The sequence below is a fragment of the Falco biarmicus genome, chromosome 8 (assembly GCF_023638135.1).
Source record: "Falco biarmicus isolate bFalBia1 chromosome 8, bFalBia1.pri, whole genome shotgun sequence".
NCBI lineage: Eukaryota > Metazoa > Chordata > Aves > Falconiformes > Falconidae > Falco > Falco biarmicus.
The window spans coordinates 13805580-13823243 of NC_079295.1; the positions used below are offsets into that span (position 1 = coordinate 13805580).

Here is a 17664-nt window from a genome sequence, read left to right on the forward strand (position 1 = left end):
TCTAAGGTGTTCAGTTTTTGACTTCATGCCTATGGAGACTGGTATTTTGCCTCCTGAAATAGCCAGAAATAAGTGTATGTGGTGTCTTCCAGACACAGACCTGTGTCTTCCCCATCATCTGAGGGGGATCAATGCTCACACAACGCAGACTGGAAGTGCCTGCAGGTTCCCTTAAGCTGTTGGAGGGGCAAGAAGGGTAGTGGTGAACAGCGAGCTCAGCGATGCCTGCAATTATATATTAGGTAGAAAGCTGAGTGAACTGTTTTGCAGCATGCTTAGCGAAAGATGTTTAGTAAAGTAAGCCTTGTTAGGTTGTTTTGCTTGCGTGTCCTCTGTGTCACTACACCTGTCTGTTTCTACACCTTTACTGTCACTTTGGTGAATTTTTATTTATTGCTTGTTCTTTACGTAAGTACTAGAAGTTAAGTAAATTTAGTTGAGCTAAAGCCGTTTAGATTGACTAGCTTGACAACAAAGGAGTGTTATTAATTCTTGAACGTTCCAGCTGCTGTTCCATAGTCTGGTTTGGCCTGCTGGGTATAAAATAAAGCGTATTTAGAAGTCCAGTATGAAAGACCTATTTCAGGAGTCAAAGTGGTAGTTTTGTATCAGGGTGCTATGCGGTGCCTGACAGAGGGCATAACTGTAATATTAAGTTAACTGTAGTACTAAGTGACCAAACATAACTTTGCAGAAACTGAAAAAGGTTTCTCATACACGCTGTGCTTTAAAAGAACTGCGTTTGATAGTCTGTCTTCCAGTATACAAGTCCGTGGAGATACCAGTTTCTCGTTATTGGCCTATGGCAAAGCAGTGGGAAGGGATTACTCCTGTAAGTGCACCTCCCGAAGCTGAACTGCTGAGGATGTCAGTGTGCTCCCAGTCTCATCCACAGCTTTGTCTTGGGGCAGATGGTTGCATCATGTAGGAGATCGGTAGTATCAGAGCATAGCATACAGAAATAATGGTTCTTCCCTCTGTGTTCCCTTTCCCAAAGCATGTGGACTAGAGGCTTCTTTATATTTAGGTAATTTGTATGTTATAAGACCTGTGACAAAATCTGCTCATTTGGTCTATGATGATAACAACGCTTTTTTTTGTTTTTATTTTTTTTCTTTGGGAAAAGAGGTGACTAAACCTTTGTAGAGTTAATGATTCCTTTATTGGTAATCTTGTTAATAAACTTCATCGCAAAGATTATCTTAAGAAAGATTTAAAATATATTATTAGTATGGGAGTGTTTTTTTAAAAAAACACATTTTAAAACATTAATTATGGGGGTGCTTCTCAAAAGCTAGTGATACGAAAGAGGGAGGCAAGCTACCACTTGTTTAATAGGTTGCTGTTATTGTAATTAATGTGTTTCTTGGCATTTATTTTTAAGCATTTCTGTTATGACCAGAGAGAACATTTTGGGTTGATGAAAGCATTTCAAATTCTTGTTCTTGGAATCTAGAGAGTCTATGAGTGGCAGGTAAGGAAAACAAATGGGTGCCAGCTAGCCTGGATTTTCTATCAGGGTCCACACCAGGAAATTTTTAAGGTTCTGAAAATCACTGAGGTTGAAAACTAGTAGCTTACATTGGTCTTTGTATTAATTGAGCTTTGATGAGCTGCTGTGTGTTTATACCTGGTATTTACATGTTGAGAAATCTTAGTGCTGTACTAAAATGAAGTCTGGAAGGTGACTGAAAACCAGAGCAAGTTTTAGAAGTCTGGATCTGCCTACCCGTAGACTTTCACTCCCAACCAGTCTTGCGCAGCTTCTGCAGCTAACCCAGTTGCAAAACTAAAGAACCATAATGCCCAATACAGGATGATAAGACTTGCTCTTGCAAGCTCTGTTCTCTCGTAAACAGTCTTAATCAGTAACAACAGAGCAGATTCTGATGAAGGAAGCATGTAGTGTTATGCCTTGTGTCAATGACTGTCTATACTTCAAATTGACTTCCTCAGGAAACTGCTAATGAGTCAAGTGTGTCTCAGAGATGTCAGAGTTCTTGGAAGATGTTGATAGCCTTGTTGGAAGACGCTAGGAACCTCATTTGGTCTGGCTTTGTACTCGGTCTGTTTCTTACTGTGCAACTTCTGAATTTTACCACCTGCACAGGCATAATAATCTCATAGCAGTTCCTGCTCAGAGTCTCTTAACGTGTTTGTATAAGCAGAGATTGATAGAAATACAACAGATCTTAATAAGAGAGTACTATGTCATAAATTTCAGTAAAGATTCATTAATGTACAAACCTGTGGTTGACAGTCAGTTGAGTACTCGATTCTTTTTAAGAGCATTTGCCAATACTAGGCTGACTCACCACTTAGTACCTTCTGAGCTCAGCAGCACTGTTTTGTTTATATATTGTTTCTATTTTTGACTGACTTCTGTGAATGACTCTTACATACAAAATTAACGAGAAATTATGCGAGCTGATGACTTAAATTACAGAAGTACGTGATTTCCTGTTCTGCTGCATACCTACATATTTTTGAAAGGAAAGAAAGAATAAAAAAGGTGTTTATCTCATTTCAAATACAGTTTTAATACTTTAGTTTTCTCTTAGCATCTTTTGTCTCTTCCTTATGATAAATGTGTCTCTTTTTTTTGCCTGCTTTTGCTTTGCAAGACCTAAAGCCTAATATGAATTTATCTGAAACTCAAATTAGTTCTAGTCAGATTTAGATTTGAATGGGCAAGGCTTTTGCCTTAGCAATTCTTTAGATGTCATAAAGAACTTACTCTGACGGTCATGTTTGTGCCTTAAGTGTCAAAACCTTTGTTTTATTTCTTCTTTTCACTGCAGAATATTTCTTCTGGTGGGAGCTCCAAAAGCAAACACTACCCAGCACAACATCGTAGAAGGTGGCCAGGTGCTCAAATGTAACTGGAATTCAAACAGAAACTGCCAGCCGATTATATTTGACTCCACAGGTAACACATAGTTCACTGTGAGGGGAGATGGGGTGTCTCTGCTCTAATCCTAGTGTGGAGAGAGCAGAAGGGATTCAGACTCGTGGGATTTCTTGATGGTCGATGTGAATGCAGCCATTTTTGGACTGGCAAGTAGTCAAGGCTTGGTTTTGTTGGTTTCTTTTTTTATTCCACTTCCCTTTTTTCCCCTCCTCTCTTAGAATTCTGTTGTCCTTGGTATGTGCTGAAAGCCTGAGTGAGCATACATTATTCTTCTTTTGTTTTAACCTGTTTATATTTCTCCTCTGTACTTTCCAGCAATCCTAAAACTTTTAGCAACCTCATTCCCAATAAATCCCAAGGGGTTTATTGCCTGTTTAGAACAGGGCATGTAATGAAAGATACTTTTTAGTTATCACCAAAGATGGTAGAGGCAGAAATACTCAGAAGTTTAATGTGAAACTGGGAGTATAAACTTGCTGTTGAAAAAATAGATTTTTTTTTTTTTTTTTTTTACCTTTTCCCCTTGGATGTAGCTTCATAGTATTTGTGGTGTTTATGATAGCAGCACTCAGGGTGCCTCAGGTCAAGGGCATTACTTATTTCTGAAGTGTACTACAGCTGGGCAGCAACAGTGCTGACATTAAAACATTTCACTCGGTCTTCACACTCTGGTACACACAGTGATTTCCATAGGCTGTGGCAGGTCATATGGGAACGCACTGCATTTCTGCTTCAGCCCATTCCGTGTTGAATCCTGTTTTCCACAGCATGTTTCAGGCAAGTGGAAAAACCTTTCCATGTCACGGGTGTGGATTAGTAAGACCCATGTTGTGTAGGGCAGAGGAAACACCTGTGCTTTTAAGGTCTAATTGGCTGTAATTCATTCTTGCCTCTGCTGGTATTTTGGCTTGGCAGTCCAAAGGATACTAGATTTATGCAGCCTTCGTAAATCGTGTGTGATAGAGTGGAGAAACTCTTCTTTCAATTCCATTGTCTAGGTGTACCACCAAATGTCGTTGGTATTCAGATTTCTGAAATCTCTATATATTTTCCTGGAAGTTATTATGTTATCAGTTCTCAGGGAGGCAGGGGGAGCGGGAAGTAGTACATAATGGTACACACAAACCCCAAGTCATTATCAGTCTCTTTATTTACTCTACTAAGCTGCAAAGTGTGACATTTTGTCTGCATCAGTGTGAGACAGCAAAAATTGTTTTTAATTATTTAATTTATTTTTACTTTGGGCTTATTGTTTACTAGAAAATGAATATGTTGGTTGGTTGTTTTTAAAGAAAGAATCTAATGTCCCTAATTAATAATCATCACTAATACAATAGTTAAAATACTTCTTGATAGGGACAGATGAGAAAGGTTCTAGATGCATCTTCCAATGAGAATTGTAGTGCACTCATCTGTTTGCACCGTGAATGTTTGCAGTAGGCTTTTCCATATGCCAAGCAGAGGAAACAGATGCAGAGGCCACGCTGCTTTGCTGTGTGTCTGTGCTTAAGGTATACGCTACTGGGCAAACAAACAGAGTTTTGCTTGTAATTTGCCTTTAAGTAATGGGCATGTTAATCACTTGAAATTGAAAAATAGCAGGTCATAATGGCTTAAGAGGATTTCTTTCAGGCACATTTTAACTCGTTCCAGCTTTGTGGCAATGAGTTGGGAAATAATGCATTTGTCAATTATTCTCTGAGTGAAAAGGGGCATTGTATTTCGGCATAATAAAATAATAAATGCACTGAGACAAAATGTTTTTTTCTCTGTGCATAATACAATGGTTGATTCCCTATGTTATGATGACAATGTCTTACTGCTGACACAGTGTAAACCCCCTTCCTGCCTGCCCCTGCCTTAGAAGGTAATGAGTTAGTGAAGGCTTGTGATTCACTGCAGAAAATAGGAAGCACATCTGACCGCTGACTTGTGGTGCTAATGCAAAGGTGCTTTTTGTAGATGACTAAACGCAACCTCTGCGAGAGCTGAGGTTCATCCATCACTACTTCAACATTTGTGGAATATGGTTTGTAACCTCAGAGGTATTGCTGAGTCCTGCAGTACAAGGCAGATTTTTATCTCGCATCCCCCACCCTCCCTCCAAGATCATTTAGCTGTTTTGTTAACAGTAAAAGCAGCATAGGTTCTGCATAATTAATTAGATGGGTTTCTTTTCTAGTTCTTTACAGCTAGTGAGAAATCTGAGCTGTAAAAATGATGACAATATTTGTACTTGTGTTTATTTTCTCTGTTTACCTGTCATTGCCAAACTCCATCTATGGAGCTGTAAAATTATAATTACTAGAAGGCATGCCCCCTGTTCCTCCTCCGGCTTCCCTGAGCCAGATAGCAGAGCTGGTGGGTCCTGGACCAGGCTGGGCCACTGCGTCTTGCACACAGTGCCCGAGAGCAAAGAAGAGGCCATGTTTCTGTGCTGTGAACATAACAAGGGAACGGAGGAAAGAGTGAGTCTTGTTCTGTGACTGTGTGAGGTTGTGTTTGTCTACTTGTCTCGTGGTTCTGTCACAGATAAATATGAGAGCAGGGTTTTACAGAGGTTCAGCAAGCAGGGGTTTTCTCTCTCTCTCAATTATTGCTACTTTTTCTTCTTAAACATTCCTTGCTTTTCAGTCAAATTTCCTCCAGCTTTATGGGTCCTTTTCTCTTCCTCGTCTGTACAAAGGCCACACTGAGCTCAGCTGCACAGTAGTGCCTGCACAGAACTGGGTTTTATTTTCAAACACTTTCTTTTGGCTTTAGTGCCGTATTAGCACAGAAGCATAGTCATGAGGCAAATGCAACAGGTGTTACATAGCCCAGGAGAGAACGTACCAGCTGCTTTATGTTAATCTTTGCAGGAGTTGTTCAAGCCCTTACCTTACAACAGCACTGGTAGTTATTTGCATTTACCCTCACCCCAGCTCTTCTAGAGGAAAATGATAAGTCATTAAGCTGATAGTTCCTGTGGTACCAAATCCACTGCTTTGTTTATTTCTTCTGTGCATGACAACTCAGCTCTTTTGGGAGGGGAGCTGGGTAGTAGGAGTCCATTCATGGAACTCGTGTAGCTCTTAATGCTGAAAATAGATGTATTTCTCCCTTTTCAGTGCCCTCCCCACCAGCCTGTAACATAAAAAAACTCATTAAAGCATATATTACAAAATTTAAATGCTGGCTGAAAAAAATGCTCTTTCACTGTTCCTACACAGCGTATTTTCTCATTTAAAAGAGCAATATATTTGCGATGGGGAAGAGGGATCTCCCGTTGTCCTAGATCTCCCATCACAGCGGTTACACTCATGTAAAAATACACTAGAGAATATGCTGTATATATGTCTGTGCGTGTGTGTTTCTGTGCATATTATACTAATTGCTTTTGACGTTCTGGTATACATGGTGGCTTTGGAAGGCAAAATGTTTGTATCGCACATTAACACTTTCCAAATGTAAAGATGATTCGCTGTGGGGCTTCTGAGTATTTTAGCGTTGACATCAGTTGGCTTTGATTTAACTTAGTTATGACTATGTGAAAATTGCATAACAAACATGTGTGGAAGAAAATGCCCTCATTCAGGGGGGCATGGATCTGTGCTGCATGCGCTTGTGTGTACATGGGCAGAAAGTTAATTTTTTTTTTTTTTTAAAGGCTTTCAAGTATCACTATGCATGCATTTCAGGCTGGCTTTTGCTTTTAGAAACACATAAAGGTTAAAGGTAAAAGGGAACCAACCACCAGAGCGAGCTTCATCACTTGCACACTTTCGTTGATCCTGTTGCAAAACTGAAATACGAAGCAGTGCTTGGATCTGCTACTCTAACAGGTTATCCTGCAAATCTAGATAGAAATAGATCTGATTAAACAGTCCTGTGTAAGTGCTGAACTTTTTCTTGCCTTATTACTGTTTGCCTTGTTAATTCAGTAGCTACACATGCTGCTGTCACAAAACTGAAGTTTCTGGTATATGTATCCTTGTATATCTTCACTTCTTGCTACAATTGCCACAGCATTGCCACAATTTCAATTGAATTATTATGTAAAATACTTGGGATTTTTTCCCCTCTGACTCAGTTAACGTTCAGAGTTTCAGAATGTGTAGGAGGCTGTATTTTTTTCAGGATAAGCACTGGAGAAAAATTTATGTTCTCAAGACTGTATATTCTTCAAAATTGTCATAAGCATAAACAGTGTTAGTAAATCCTCTCCTTAGCAAGATGTTTTATGTTTCACATTCGAATAACCAAACCCCACAAGTTACAGGTCAAGGTGTGTAAATATTTGTCTTCATTCTTACCCGTTCTCCACACCAGATAACTGTGACTGAAAATATAGTTTTTGTTTTAATCCATAGCAATAAGGGAGTGTTCTGAATCTTATAAAAAAGAAAGAATCCGGGAAAGCAACTGGTGGAAAAACTGCTCGCACAGCTTACTGAGCCCTAGTACCACTCTTTTTACAGGACTGACTGAAGAGGTGGTTCCTCTCTTAGAAAGCTTAGCACTTGGCTTCATCTGCCAGCTACTTAGCAGCTTTATCCAGGAAAAACATATTTCTTGTGGGTAAACTTTAAAAGGAATGCACCTAATATAGCAGTCGATTTTCTGTTTCTGATCAGTGTTGAGACAAAGGTCCAAACCCATCTGCTTTAAAGGCACGTCTGTTCTCTCCCCTATTCTCCTTCCGCAGCCTTCGTGGACTAGCGCAGCAAGGATTGCACAGGTAGTACTGAGTATTACTGAAAGTATTTCCGTAATCTTGCTCAGGGAAAAGATTCTTGTAAGGTTAAAGGTTTTTCTGCAAGATATATTTGTTTTGTGTAGGTGTCATTTTTTTTTGTGTATAAAATTAAACACTTTTTTTCTGTGCAAGAGGAGTCTGAAAAGCTGAAAAGCCAGACAAAAAGCAGCGAGCAGAGGGCTGGCCAAATATGCTTTTTAGGAAAATTAGCAAGTCATCTTTATATTTTAATTTATGTATTTTACAGTTTGGCATACATGGAATATAGCAGGGTGGATACACTTAGCTAATTGTCTGACATCTAGATAAATACCTCCATTACTTGGCCATGGAACTTTGGAGAGCAGGACCGCTCTGAATTTTCATTCTGACAAATAAACAAAAAATTCTTCAGAGACCCATGTAACCAGTTGGAGTTAATCAGAGGGTACACATGTGAGCAATATGTAGCAAATTAATGTAAACCAAGTAAGTTTCCTATGTGCTTGTTTTCCAAAAGGAAACAGTCTTCATAATTATTCATACTACTTCAGTTTTCAGCTTTGGGGTCCTAGCTCTTCATCAGTCAAGAACAGTGAGAAGTGGGTTGGTAGAAATAGCATTTCTTCATGCTTCCACGGGTTTTCATAAAAATATAACAAAATGCCTTTCTGATGATAAAGTGTCTCTCACAAAAGAAAACTTTTGAGAGGCGTACCCGCTGCGGTACAGGACATTTGAAAGTGCAGCTCTTTATCAGCATCACAAAGTACAGCACTGAGACTGTTTCAAGAGCTTCTGTATTTAAAATAATCTGATGAAATGCAGACAGATCTACAAACTGTTACAAAGGAAAATATGCTCATAAAACAACTTTGAACTTCTATGCTAATGAATTGCAGATTTCTTGAGCAGATTTAGTTTCTAGCACAGATCTGCTTGCTCAGATGATGTATTGTTTTGCTTTTTTGAGACACGTAGTAGAGCAGATCAATGCACTGCAAAATTGTCATTCCTTCTTTTGCTAAAGGCTTTCCCTCTCTCAATTCTCTGTATCAGATCTCAAACCTCCAGACTGGGGAAACTTACAGAAGCTGCTGAATACTAAAAACATCGCAAATGTTTTCAGCTCTGTGGTGTGTTTTTATTGTTTTGGAAAAAGAATTCAGCATAGCCTCTGGCTGTATAAAGTTTTGTCACTTTGACAGTTGTAGTGTCCCTTCTCTTCCCCCATTCCTATGTGTATTGACACACCAGAGTAATTTTAGAGAAATGATTTGTTCTTAAGTATTTTTTGATGAAATTCTTTATAAGATTGATTATTTTGATCTGTGCTAAAAGAGGAGAAAGAAGCTTTTGAAAAGGAAGATACATAGAGAAAACTCTCCTGATTCCTCCTCATGTTTCCACGTTTCGTTGTTGGGTTTTTGGGTTTTTTTCCCGTCCCCAAGTGGGTGATTCTAGACAATAGGAGCCTTTGTTTAGAAGCCTAAACCACCAGTTTGGCATGGCTGTATCTATCTGTGACCTATTTAGTTTGAAGTGGGTATTTTAACTGCCTTGCGCAGCTTTATGCTGTAGCACTGTGCAGCAGAAGTTCTGCTGATGTTGGGAAGTTATGACTGAAGTGGGTGTCATGAGCTTATATTTGCCTTTTGGAGATTTTGATCATTTGTGCAAATGAGTCAGTTGTTCGTAACTCTTATCCTTTCCACTTACTGAATAAGGAGATGGATAAGGAAGTGTGGGATAGGGTGGTATTTTGTGTAAATAGCAAGCTTTCTATTTTTAGCAGATTGTTTTATTGGTATTAGGGTGTAATCTATATGGGCATTTCAATCTCAAAGGCTCTTGATTTAGTCAACAGTAAAACAATAAATCTTGTGAAGACCATTCATTCATTTGTAGTAAAATGGATTGATTTTTATCTCACTAAACCTACCATTATCTTAGTCCCATTGAAGTTTGGTAACTGAAGTCTGTGCTGGGCGCTGGGTACGGCAAATACAAAAGAGGGTGGCAGAATGTATAAAACCTCCTCCACATGTTGTTATAGCTGACAGTGGAAAAATGCTCATGCTTTTGTGATTAGGTATGCTCCTGTGTGAATACTGTTGGCTCTGCCTGTGTGTGTGTAGCTGGATATCAACTGTATGACTTACTGGGAAAAAAAAGTGTCTTATTTATATTCGGCAAAGGGAACAGATGCTTTTGTTCTAGCACTGCCTGGGGAAAAAAGCAGGATTCATGTATCAGAAGAGGGAAGGGGAATAGTGGGAAGCTCTGTATTCCAGCCTCCCTGAGTCATGAAGAAAACACTCTGGCTAAACCAAGGTTGCTAAACCATCATCTGCCTCCCAGCATGGGGAGTTACAAGTAAAGATAAGCTTGTACTCACTTGCTTTTAGCTCATTAACTAAGTTTGAAATTGCTGAGATTTTGCATGGAAGATAGCTAGCTTTATCCCACGTAAAGCTCTGATATTACGAAAACAGCACTCTTGCATACTTTATAAGTTTGTCTTTCTTTTGGCTAGCTGCATAAAGTTTCCCTTTACCTAGCAGGGGTGACATCATTTACTTTGAATTGGCATAGTTACAAAGAACAGTTTTTTTAATGGAAGTTCTGTGAATCGGGTGACTATTTACATTTTACAATTTCTTAAGTATTGATAGTATGGTGCCACTGAACCAGGCTTGTCGGTTCACTGCCTCTTGACTCATGATTACCTCAGTTAAGTCTGGCACTCAGGATCAGGGCAAATGTTTTAGTTCAGTTTTCTCATTACTATGCAAACAGCCGGGCTGCAAGTTACAACTTGATCAACTTACTCAGCTGCAGTCGCTTTGTAGTAACACCATTGTTTCTATAACTGATAACATTTACAGTGAAAAAAGGTGGTGTCAGCTATCAGAAGCTGATTGCCAATAGAAGTCATTATACTTGAAGATAGCTTAGGCTATTCGCCCCCCCCCCCCCCCCGCCCTTTTCTGCAATTTCTGCTCGGCATCTCTCCACATAAGTTTTCATGTATAAATTTAGATCCTACGTAATGCAGTAAAGCGAAGATGTTCCATTGGTCCAGCAGCAGCAATGCACTTATGTAATGGATTTTTTAAAGCACTTCTGTTCTTGCCTTGACAACACCATCACCCCACCTGGAAAGTAATTTGTGAGACAAAGCGCTGTTGACTTGGCATGTCAGCCCTTTTTCCCTAATGAAAAAGTTATGTTAAGTCATCATGTGATGTCTACTACAATGAGAAGGAGCAAAGGAAAAAACATGGCATAAGCTGCCTTTACATATATGAAATAATACCCCATGGCCAGATGACATAATCTTGGAATTAATGACCCTCTCAAGCAGAAGTCCCTGTGGCAGCTGCATTAGTCTGACAAATAGCGTTGTGTAAAAACTGAACGCTTTCTTGAATTAATCTGGTCAGAACGTAGTTTGTATTGCTGAGGTATATTTATTTGAGTGCCTCCTTAAAATGTGTATCATTGGTTTAAAGACATTTCTAAGGTATTATTGAGACACTGTAAAAGAATTTAGAAATACAGGAAAACCAACAGTGGTTGTAAGAAAATTATGGTATTAAGGCTGACTATAATATATCAAAATGTTGGTGCGGATTTATAAATCCCTGTGTTTAAATCCTACCTGTATTACAGTTTGCTTCATTTAATGTAGGTACTGGTTTTAAAGGGTATGGGGGAAGGCTTTTTTTTAATAAAAAAGTTCTACCATGATAAAATAATAATAAAGTCTGGCTCTTTATACTAAAACAGAGAAATCTGAAGTTACTCCTGTGTCTTCCCATGACAAATCTACTTTAGAGTATAGCTAAAACACCTTATTTAACTCTGATTTGCTTTAGTGAGAGCTCCCATGTAGGTGTCCTTTATGTTTGTTTTCCTCAGTCAGGAACAGAAGCCCAAGTGGTTTCTCATTTAAAGCAAGGGGATTTCTGATGACAGGGTATTTTCCAGATTCCCTCATAGAATGAGTTTCTCTTCTGGACCTGAAGGAATGTCTCATAATCTATTTACGCAGTGTTTTCCTGGGGAGAATTCTGAATAAGTGTGGGTAAATAAAGTTTATGTTTCTTTAATGGAGAGTTACTGTCAGATTTGTCCTGTATTTAATGTTTGCATTTTTTTATCTGAAAAGTCCATGTTTCCAGTGTAGTACTTACTACTTTATCAGCTTTTGTGTCCTAACACACTTTCCTGTGTTACAGCAAGTTGCAAGCTGAACAGCAACCCCCTCTGCCCAAGACCCCCCACTTAGTTTTAGACAACCTAAAGGAGCTTTGAACACAGGATAAACTCAATGTAAGGCACCTTAACCTTGTAGCAGAAGTTGGTTTATGTTAAGTGCATCTGCACTGACATTAGACAATTTGACTAAGATGCATGTAAAATATTTTTGCCATAGTAGCACACTACAAATAAAGAACATTTATTTAGCCAGATTGGCTAATGGACCACGTTTTACTCTGTGGTGTGTGTGTGTGTGGGTTAAGCATAAGAATTCCTAATCTGTTATTTAGGCCTTCAGAAATTATGATGCTGTCTTCTGAAGTCGTGACATTTAGGACATAATAAACTACATTTGGAACATAATAAACTTGGGGTTGTGTTCATTTGCATTCTGATTTGGAGAGTAGTTTTTTATATGCCAGCTTCTGACTCTATCTCAAAGCCTAGATGCTTACCTATTAAAATCAAACGGAAGAGAGGTTTCTATTATTATCCTCAATGCTGAATCAAGGATTTTTGATTACTGTAGAAGAAATAATTTTGTCCCCTAAATACTGAGGGAGAGAGATGCTTTTGTAGGTGCTGTCCTGGACATTGATTCTTCCTTGATGAGGGGCGGCACCTGCAGCTCAGGAATGCACATGGAAAAGGCAGAGGGGGGCTGCTCTGGCTGCGTGTGCTGGTTAAATGACTTCTCTTCTGCTGGTTCCCCTCTTTTCCAGTGCAAGCAACGTAGACTATGGGTAGGCGGCACCAGTAACCAGTATTCTGTCTTTTTTTGTTTGTTGTTTTGTTGGGGTTTTCTTTATGCTGTCTCAGCTGATGCATTCAGCTGAAACTTGAAGGAACTGATTTCCTTGACACCTTGTGATTAAATCAGATTGCTGGTAATGCCAGATGGCTGCTTACTGGCCATTGCAACAAGAACATTCCTTCCACTTGCTGCCTATTGTTTTAAACTTAAATGGGAAATTTACATCCTAGACGCTTTTATGGTACCTAGCAGAATAGCATTCTCCTTTACACTATAAAACTGCTATACTACCTTTCGCTTCATTCCTAGATACGTAGCATTGTGTAAGTATCCAGTAACTTCTCAAGTTTTACATTTTTTAAAGCTTTGTTTGGCAAGTAAAGCCAAGAGATTTCTTTGTTTTTGAGAGTACCTGGACAAATATGGGGCAGAAGCCAAATCTGTCCTTCCAGGCTCCATAACCTTGGGTGTGGTTACAAGCAGAATAAACCAATTTTAAGTCCCTGATGCTGCCAAAAAGAGTTCCCAGCCGTATGTTTTTGCCTCAGCAGGCTGGCGCTGCTTCCCTCCCCATGCAGTCAGCTGGGCTGGTCCCTGATCCAGCTGGATACTGGTTTGGTAGGTTCAGGCTTAGGCAGTTCAGGTTGTGACTGTGTGACCAGAAGGCAGTACTGCCGCATGGAAACTGGCAGCAGGACCATAAGGGACAGGAGTCAATGGGAACTGCCATCCCTTTTGGGGCAGCTTCAGCTGAAACGAACTGTCGTGCAACTGTATCCCTTGTTAAAACTGTCCTTAGCTGGATTTTCAGGAATTAGAGGCAAGGAAGTGAAAAGATGGTGATAAAACAGGGTTTTTGGAAGTGTGCTGAAGACGGTTCCTATTTGGAAAACATTGTGGTCTGGTTTTGGTTTCCTGTACCATGAGAAGATGACATGCAGCTCTCCAAACCGCATTTCTGTCTGCAAGAGTGACAGTATAAATGTTCAAGTGTACATAAATCTGTGTGATGTGCTGGGTGTCCGGTCCTCCGTGTCTGTGGCACCTGTCTAATCAAGGAGCAGAGGAAAGGGTGATGGATGGAAGTGGGCATTCTTTAATTACCTTTGATGAAATTAACATTGTAGAGAACTATAGTGGTTTTTCTATGTGGTTGGAACTGATTACATAGTTCTAATCTAAGAGCAGAAGTAGTCCAGATACTTACCTGTTTTGGCTGATTCTGCAGATTAGGATCACTTTTGTTGTCCTTTTCATGGGTTTTTCCTAATAGAAGTAACTCAGTCTCTCAAGACAAAACATTCTTCACAAGGTATAAGACAAGCGAGGGAGTTTCGATTGAAGTGGCCACGGGTCTGTGCTTCGCAGCCGGTCTGTGGGAGCCATGTGTGGCTGTTGACCTTGCTGACTCCTTTAGCTTTGCACACTGTAACCAGCGATTTAGGTGACTTTTAAAGTTTTTGTAAAGTAAAACAGTTTTTCCAGAGTGTTACATCTATTTTCTCATTAGGCTGGCAAAGTTTCCATTGTTGTTCCAATGAAGTAAGAAACATTAAATGATTTAAAGACTTCTAATGTTCACAAAATGCCGCTCTGTAAGTTGCTTCTACCAACCTTCATCACTGAACAGTCAACATACAGTCACCAGTGCAAATTACCCCTTATTTAATTTACTTTTCTGTATGGAAAACTGCAATATTTTTGTTGAATACTCTTTCACTTTACTTGTAGCTTGTAAGTATGCTCATTGCCACTCAGAATAGAGATGTTAGTACATGGTAGAAGAGCAGAAAAATTCCTGTCCCAGTTCTAGCCAAAGGCAAGACTCACATAATTTCATCAGGGCAATATTTCTTCTAGAAGCGTTAGTCCTAACTTGGCTTTGGAACCGATTCTTGAGCAGTGCTGTAATCTGACTTGAGAGTCAAATATCTTAAGTATGAGGTATTTACTGTGGCGCTGTCAAAGATGTTATAAAATTTGTGCTCTTAGAACAAATGAGTATTGTGCTAATGCTTTGTATGTAAAAATAGCTGCATTTGCCCCTAAGTGTAAAAACAAGTAATAAATCCTTTTTAAAGCCTATTTCTGTGAAAGGGTGATACCCTCCAATGGTTCTATTTTCTGCTTTTCTCTGTATGCATCAAAACCAATGACTTTGGGTGCTTTTTTTGAAAAAAAGTTCTTGCTGTACAGCTTCCTGTGAAATTATGCTGCTTTTTCATTTTCTTTGCAGGCAATAGAGATTTTGCTCCTGATGATCCTTTGGAATTTAAGTCTCACCAGTGGTTTGGTGCCTCTGTGAGATCCAAAAATGATAAAATTCTGGTAGGTTTTTGATGCACTTCAAAAGCCTCAGCACTGGGTTATTGTAGTTGGAAAAAAAGTGAAAAGATCCAAATAGCTCAGTATTTAAATAAAATCCCACTAATCAGCATGACTTGTCTTTTTCAGAATTTATTGGCTAGCCTTTTTTTAATTCTTTATAAACAAAAGTTATAGCATTTTTGTCTGCTTTTGAGGAATTAGTTTGCTGAAGTAGAATGTGTTACACATTTTTAAACTCTTTACACCTGTTGCTTTAAGAAAATATTCTTGCAATAGATCATCTGTTTCTAAAAGTACAAACTGGTGATACTTCTGTCCCAGTGCTGGTAGCATAAATCTTTAGTAAACATGGTACACCTGTCAAAATTTTGGTTTTGGTTACTATTCTGTAAAAAATTGGAATTCTGTTGTATTAATCTATAACCCCAGTATTTTGAAGAGGAGTTTGTTTCCTCACTGCCATGTGTTCTTCCTTAGGCCTGTGCCCCATTGTACCACTGGAGAACTGAAACAAAACAAGAGAGGGAACCTGTGGGAACTTGTTACCTGCTTGCTGGATCTAAATCTGTGGAATATGCACCCTGCAGGTCAAGTAAGCATAGAGCACTTCTGTTTGGAATTTCTTTTGTTTTGTATTTTGTGTACATTTGAAGTGGGATGTTTTACAGGTGTTTCTGCCTTCCCTATGTAGCCTCATAGCAATTAGAAAAAAACCTAAGCTAGGTCCACACATCTGAGTTCTCCTCCAGTTGATGCTCAGGATGCAGACCTGGCTTTCTCTACTGTGGGCCAGAGGAAAATCTTAGATCCCTAGTATCACTGGAATTGAGGACTTCAGTCTTTGAAAGGTGATACTTCTGCAGTAATCACTTGAGTGAAATTATGTAGCAAGTGCTTTTTCAGAGACCAACTCGAGAATTTTCTGAAGCTTAATTATTCTTATTCGAGGAATTTAAAGAGAAAGCTCAATTTAGAAGACAAGGTTTTGCACAGGTAGGTTCTATTTCCATGTATGCATACATACCTAGTGATGTATTGTTTTAATTATGTTCATTGTTGAACACTTCGAGTCTTATTTTCAAAATGCTTTCCATCTGTATCATGTAGCTGAGTTGGTTAAAACCTTTTTTTTAAAAAATACCGAAGTCTAAAAATTGAATGTTCAAGCTAGGATTTTTTTTTTTTTGTTTGTTTGTTTGTTTTCTGAAAATCATTGGTGAATAGCAGGAATGAAATCCAGTGTGGTCTAACAAGAATTATTTAAATAAGCATATACTAAACTAAATCATGCTAGTTAAGTAGTCACACTTCCAGATAAGGGGGTCTCAGCATTTCTACTGTGGAGTGCTATAGTTGTAGGATTAACTGAGCCATAACAATTCTTGCTGGGATGAGTCTCAGTATGTAGGGTTTTTTTCAGCCAGGTATGCTGCATGTTGTTGTCTTAAACGAGTACTTGACACAGCTTACAGTTACGTACCTGTCAGATTTTTATTCCGTTCCAAAAGAAAAACTTATTCCCCGTTTTTCAGATACCTTATTTCCTGAATTAAAATTGCAAATATTTTTCCCTGAACCTTTGAAGATTAAAGACTTCTAAATACTAAATAGTAAAGGAATATGGAGTTACTATTTACTTTGATTTTATAAGGCTAGAATATATGTTAATGTTCTGTTATGTATGTTAGGCCAGCCCTAAACGCGTTACAGCATTTGGTTGTGAGTTGTTGATAAAGAGAAGATAGTAATTTAGGAGAAAAAAATTCTGAGATCAAGTTCAAGAGTGCAAGGTTACTTAGAAAGATGCATTGGGAAGTATCCACAGAATCATCAGATCTAGTACTGATAATAATTTATTTATTTCTCTCTCTCATTCTTTTCTATAGCCACTATCGATGCAGATGGACAGGGATTTTGTCAAGGTGGATTTAGTATTGACTTTACAAAGGTACGTGATTTTTTTTCTCGATTCCTATGAGTCAGCAGATAGTTGCAAGTTAACAGTCACCCTGATACAGACCACATGCAAGCACAGCTATTATGAAACTAAATGTAAGCTACCGTTCCTGGGGGGAAAAATCATAACCAAACACGTCCTTGTAAATAAACAAAAATATCTTCAAACCACTCCAGTATTATAAACCAGTTTCTCCCTACATCTTCACAGCAGCATGCTTTAATCTCTCGTAGGAATCATGTCCTGAACAAATAATTCGCTTTTCCAGCCTCATGCTCCAAATCTCTGCTGCAGCCAGTCCTCAAGTGAAATAAATTGTAGTAGTCAGGTTTTTTGAGATGCTTATTTTGAAGGGATGGGTGCATAGCTAGTATTACTTCTTGAGGAAGAATAACTTACTGCTAAAGGGAACTGGTAAACAATGTGAAATATGTTTTGCTTTTCTCATCAGCTAACAGAACTTTTTTTGCTGTCTGTCTTAAGTTTCTTCTACTTTTGTTCTCGCTGCCTTTTATAGTTCCTTTTTTTTAAAAAAAATCACAATTACTTTTTAAATCTAAGCACAGTAAAACTGCACAAATCTGAGGACTAACTGTAGTTTTTTGTATTGTACAGTGAAATTGTTTAGCGTAGTCCGGACATGTTAAGACCACACAAATTCCATTTGTGATGTGGCAATTTTGGGGTTTTTTTACATCTTACGATTGGGTCATTCCCTTCACTCTTTGCCC

The 17664-nt window shown here is 38.7% G+C and overlaps 1 protein-coding gene across 1 annotated transcript in view; it reads left to right on the forward strand.

Moving 5' to 3' along the window:
• ITGAV (integrin subunit alpha V) overlaps positions 1 to 17664 on the forward strand; it is a 50717-nt gene that overhangs the window by 1949 nt on the left and 31104 nt on the right. Inside the window, exons 2-5 of the mRNA XM_056348897.1 lie at positions 2802 to 2929; positions 14885 to 14976; positions 15454 to 15568; positions 16863 to 16924. Of these exons, the coding sequence (XP_056204872.1) occupies positions 2802 to 2929; positions 14885 to 14976; positions 15454 to 15568; positions 16863 to 16924 (397 nt within the window). The remainder of the gene's footprint in view (positions 1 to 2801; positions 2930 to 14884; positions 14977 to 15453; positions 15569 to 16862; positions 16925 to 17664) is intronic.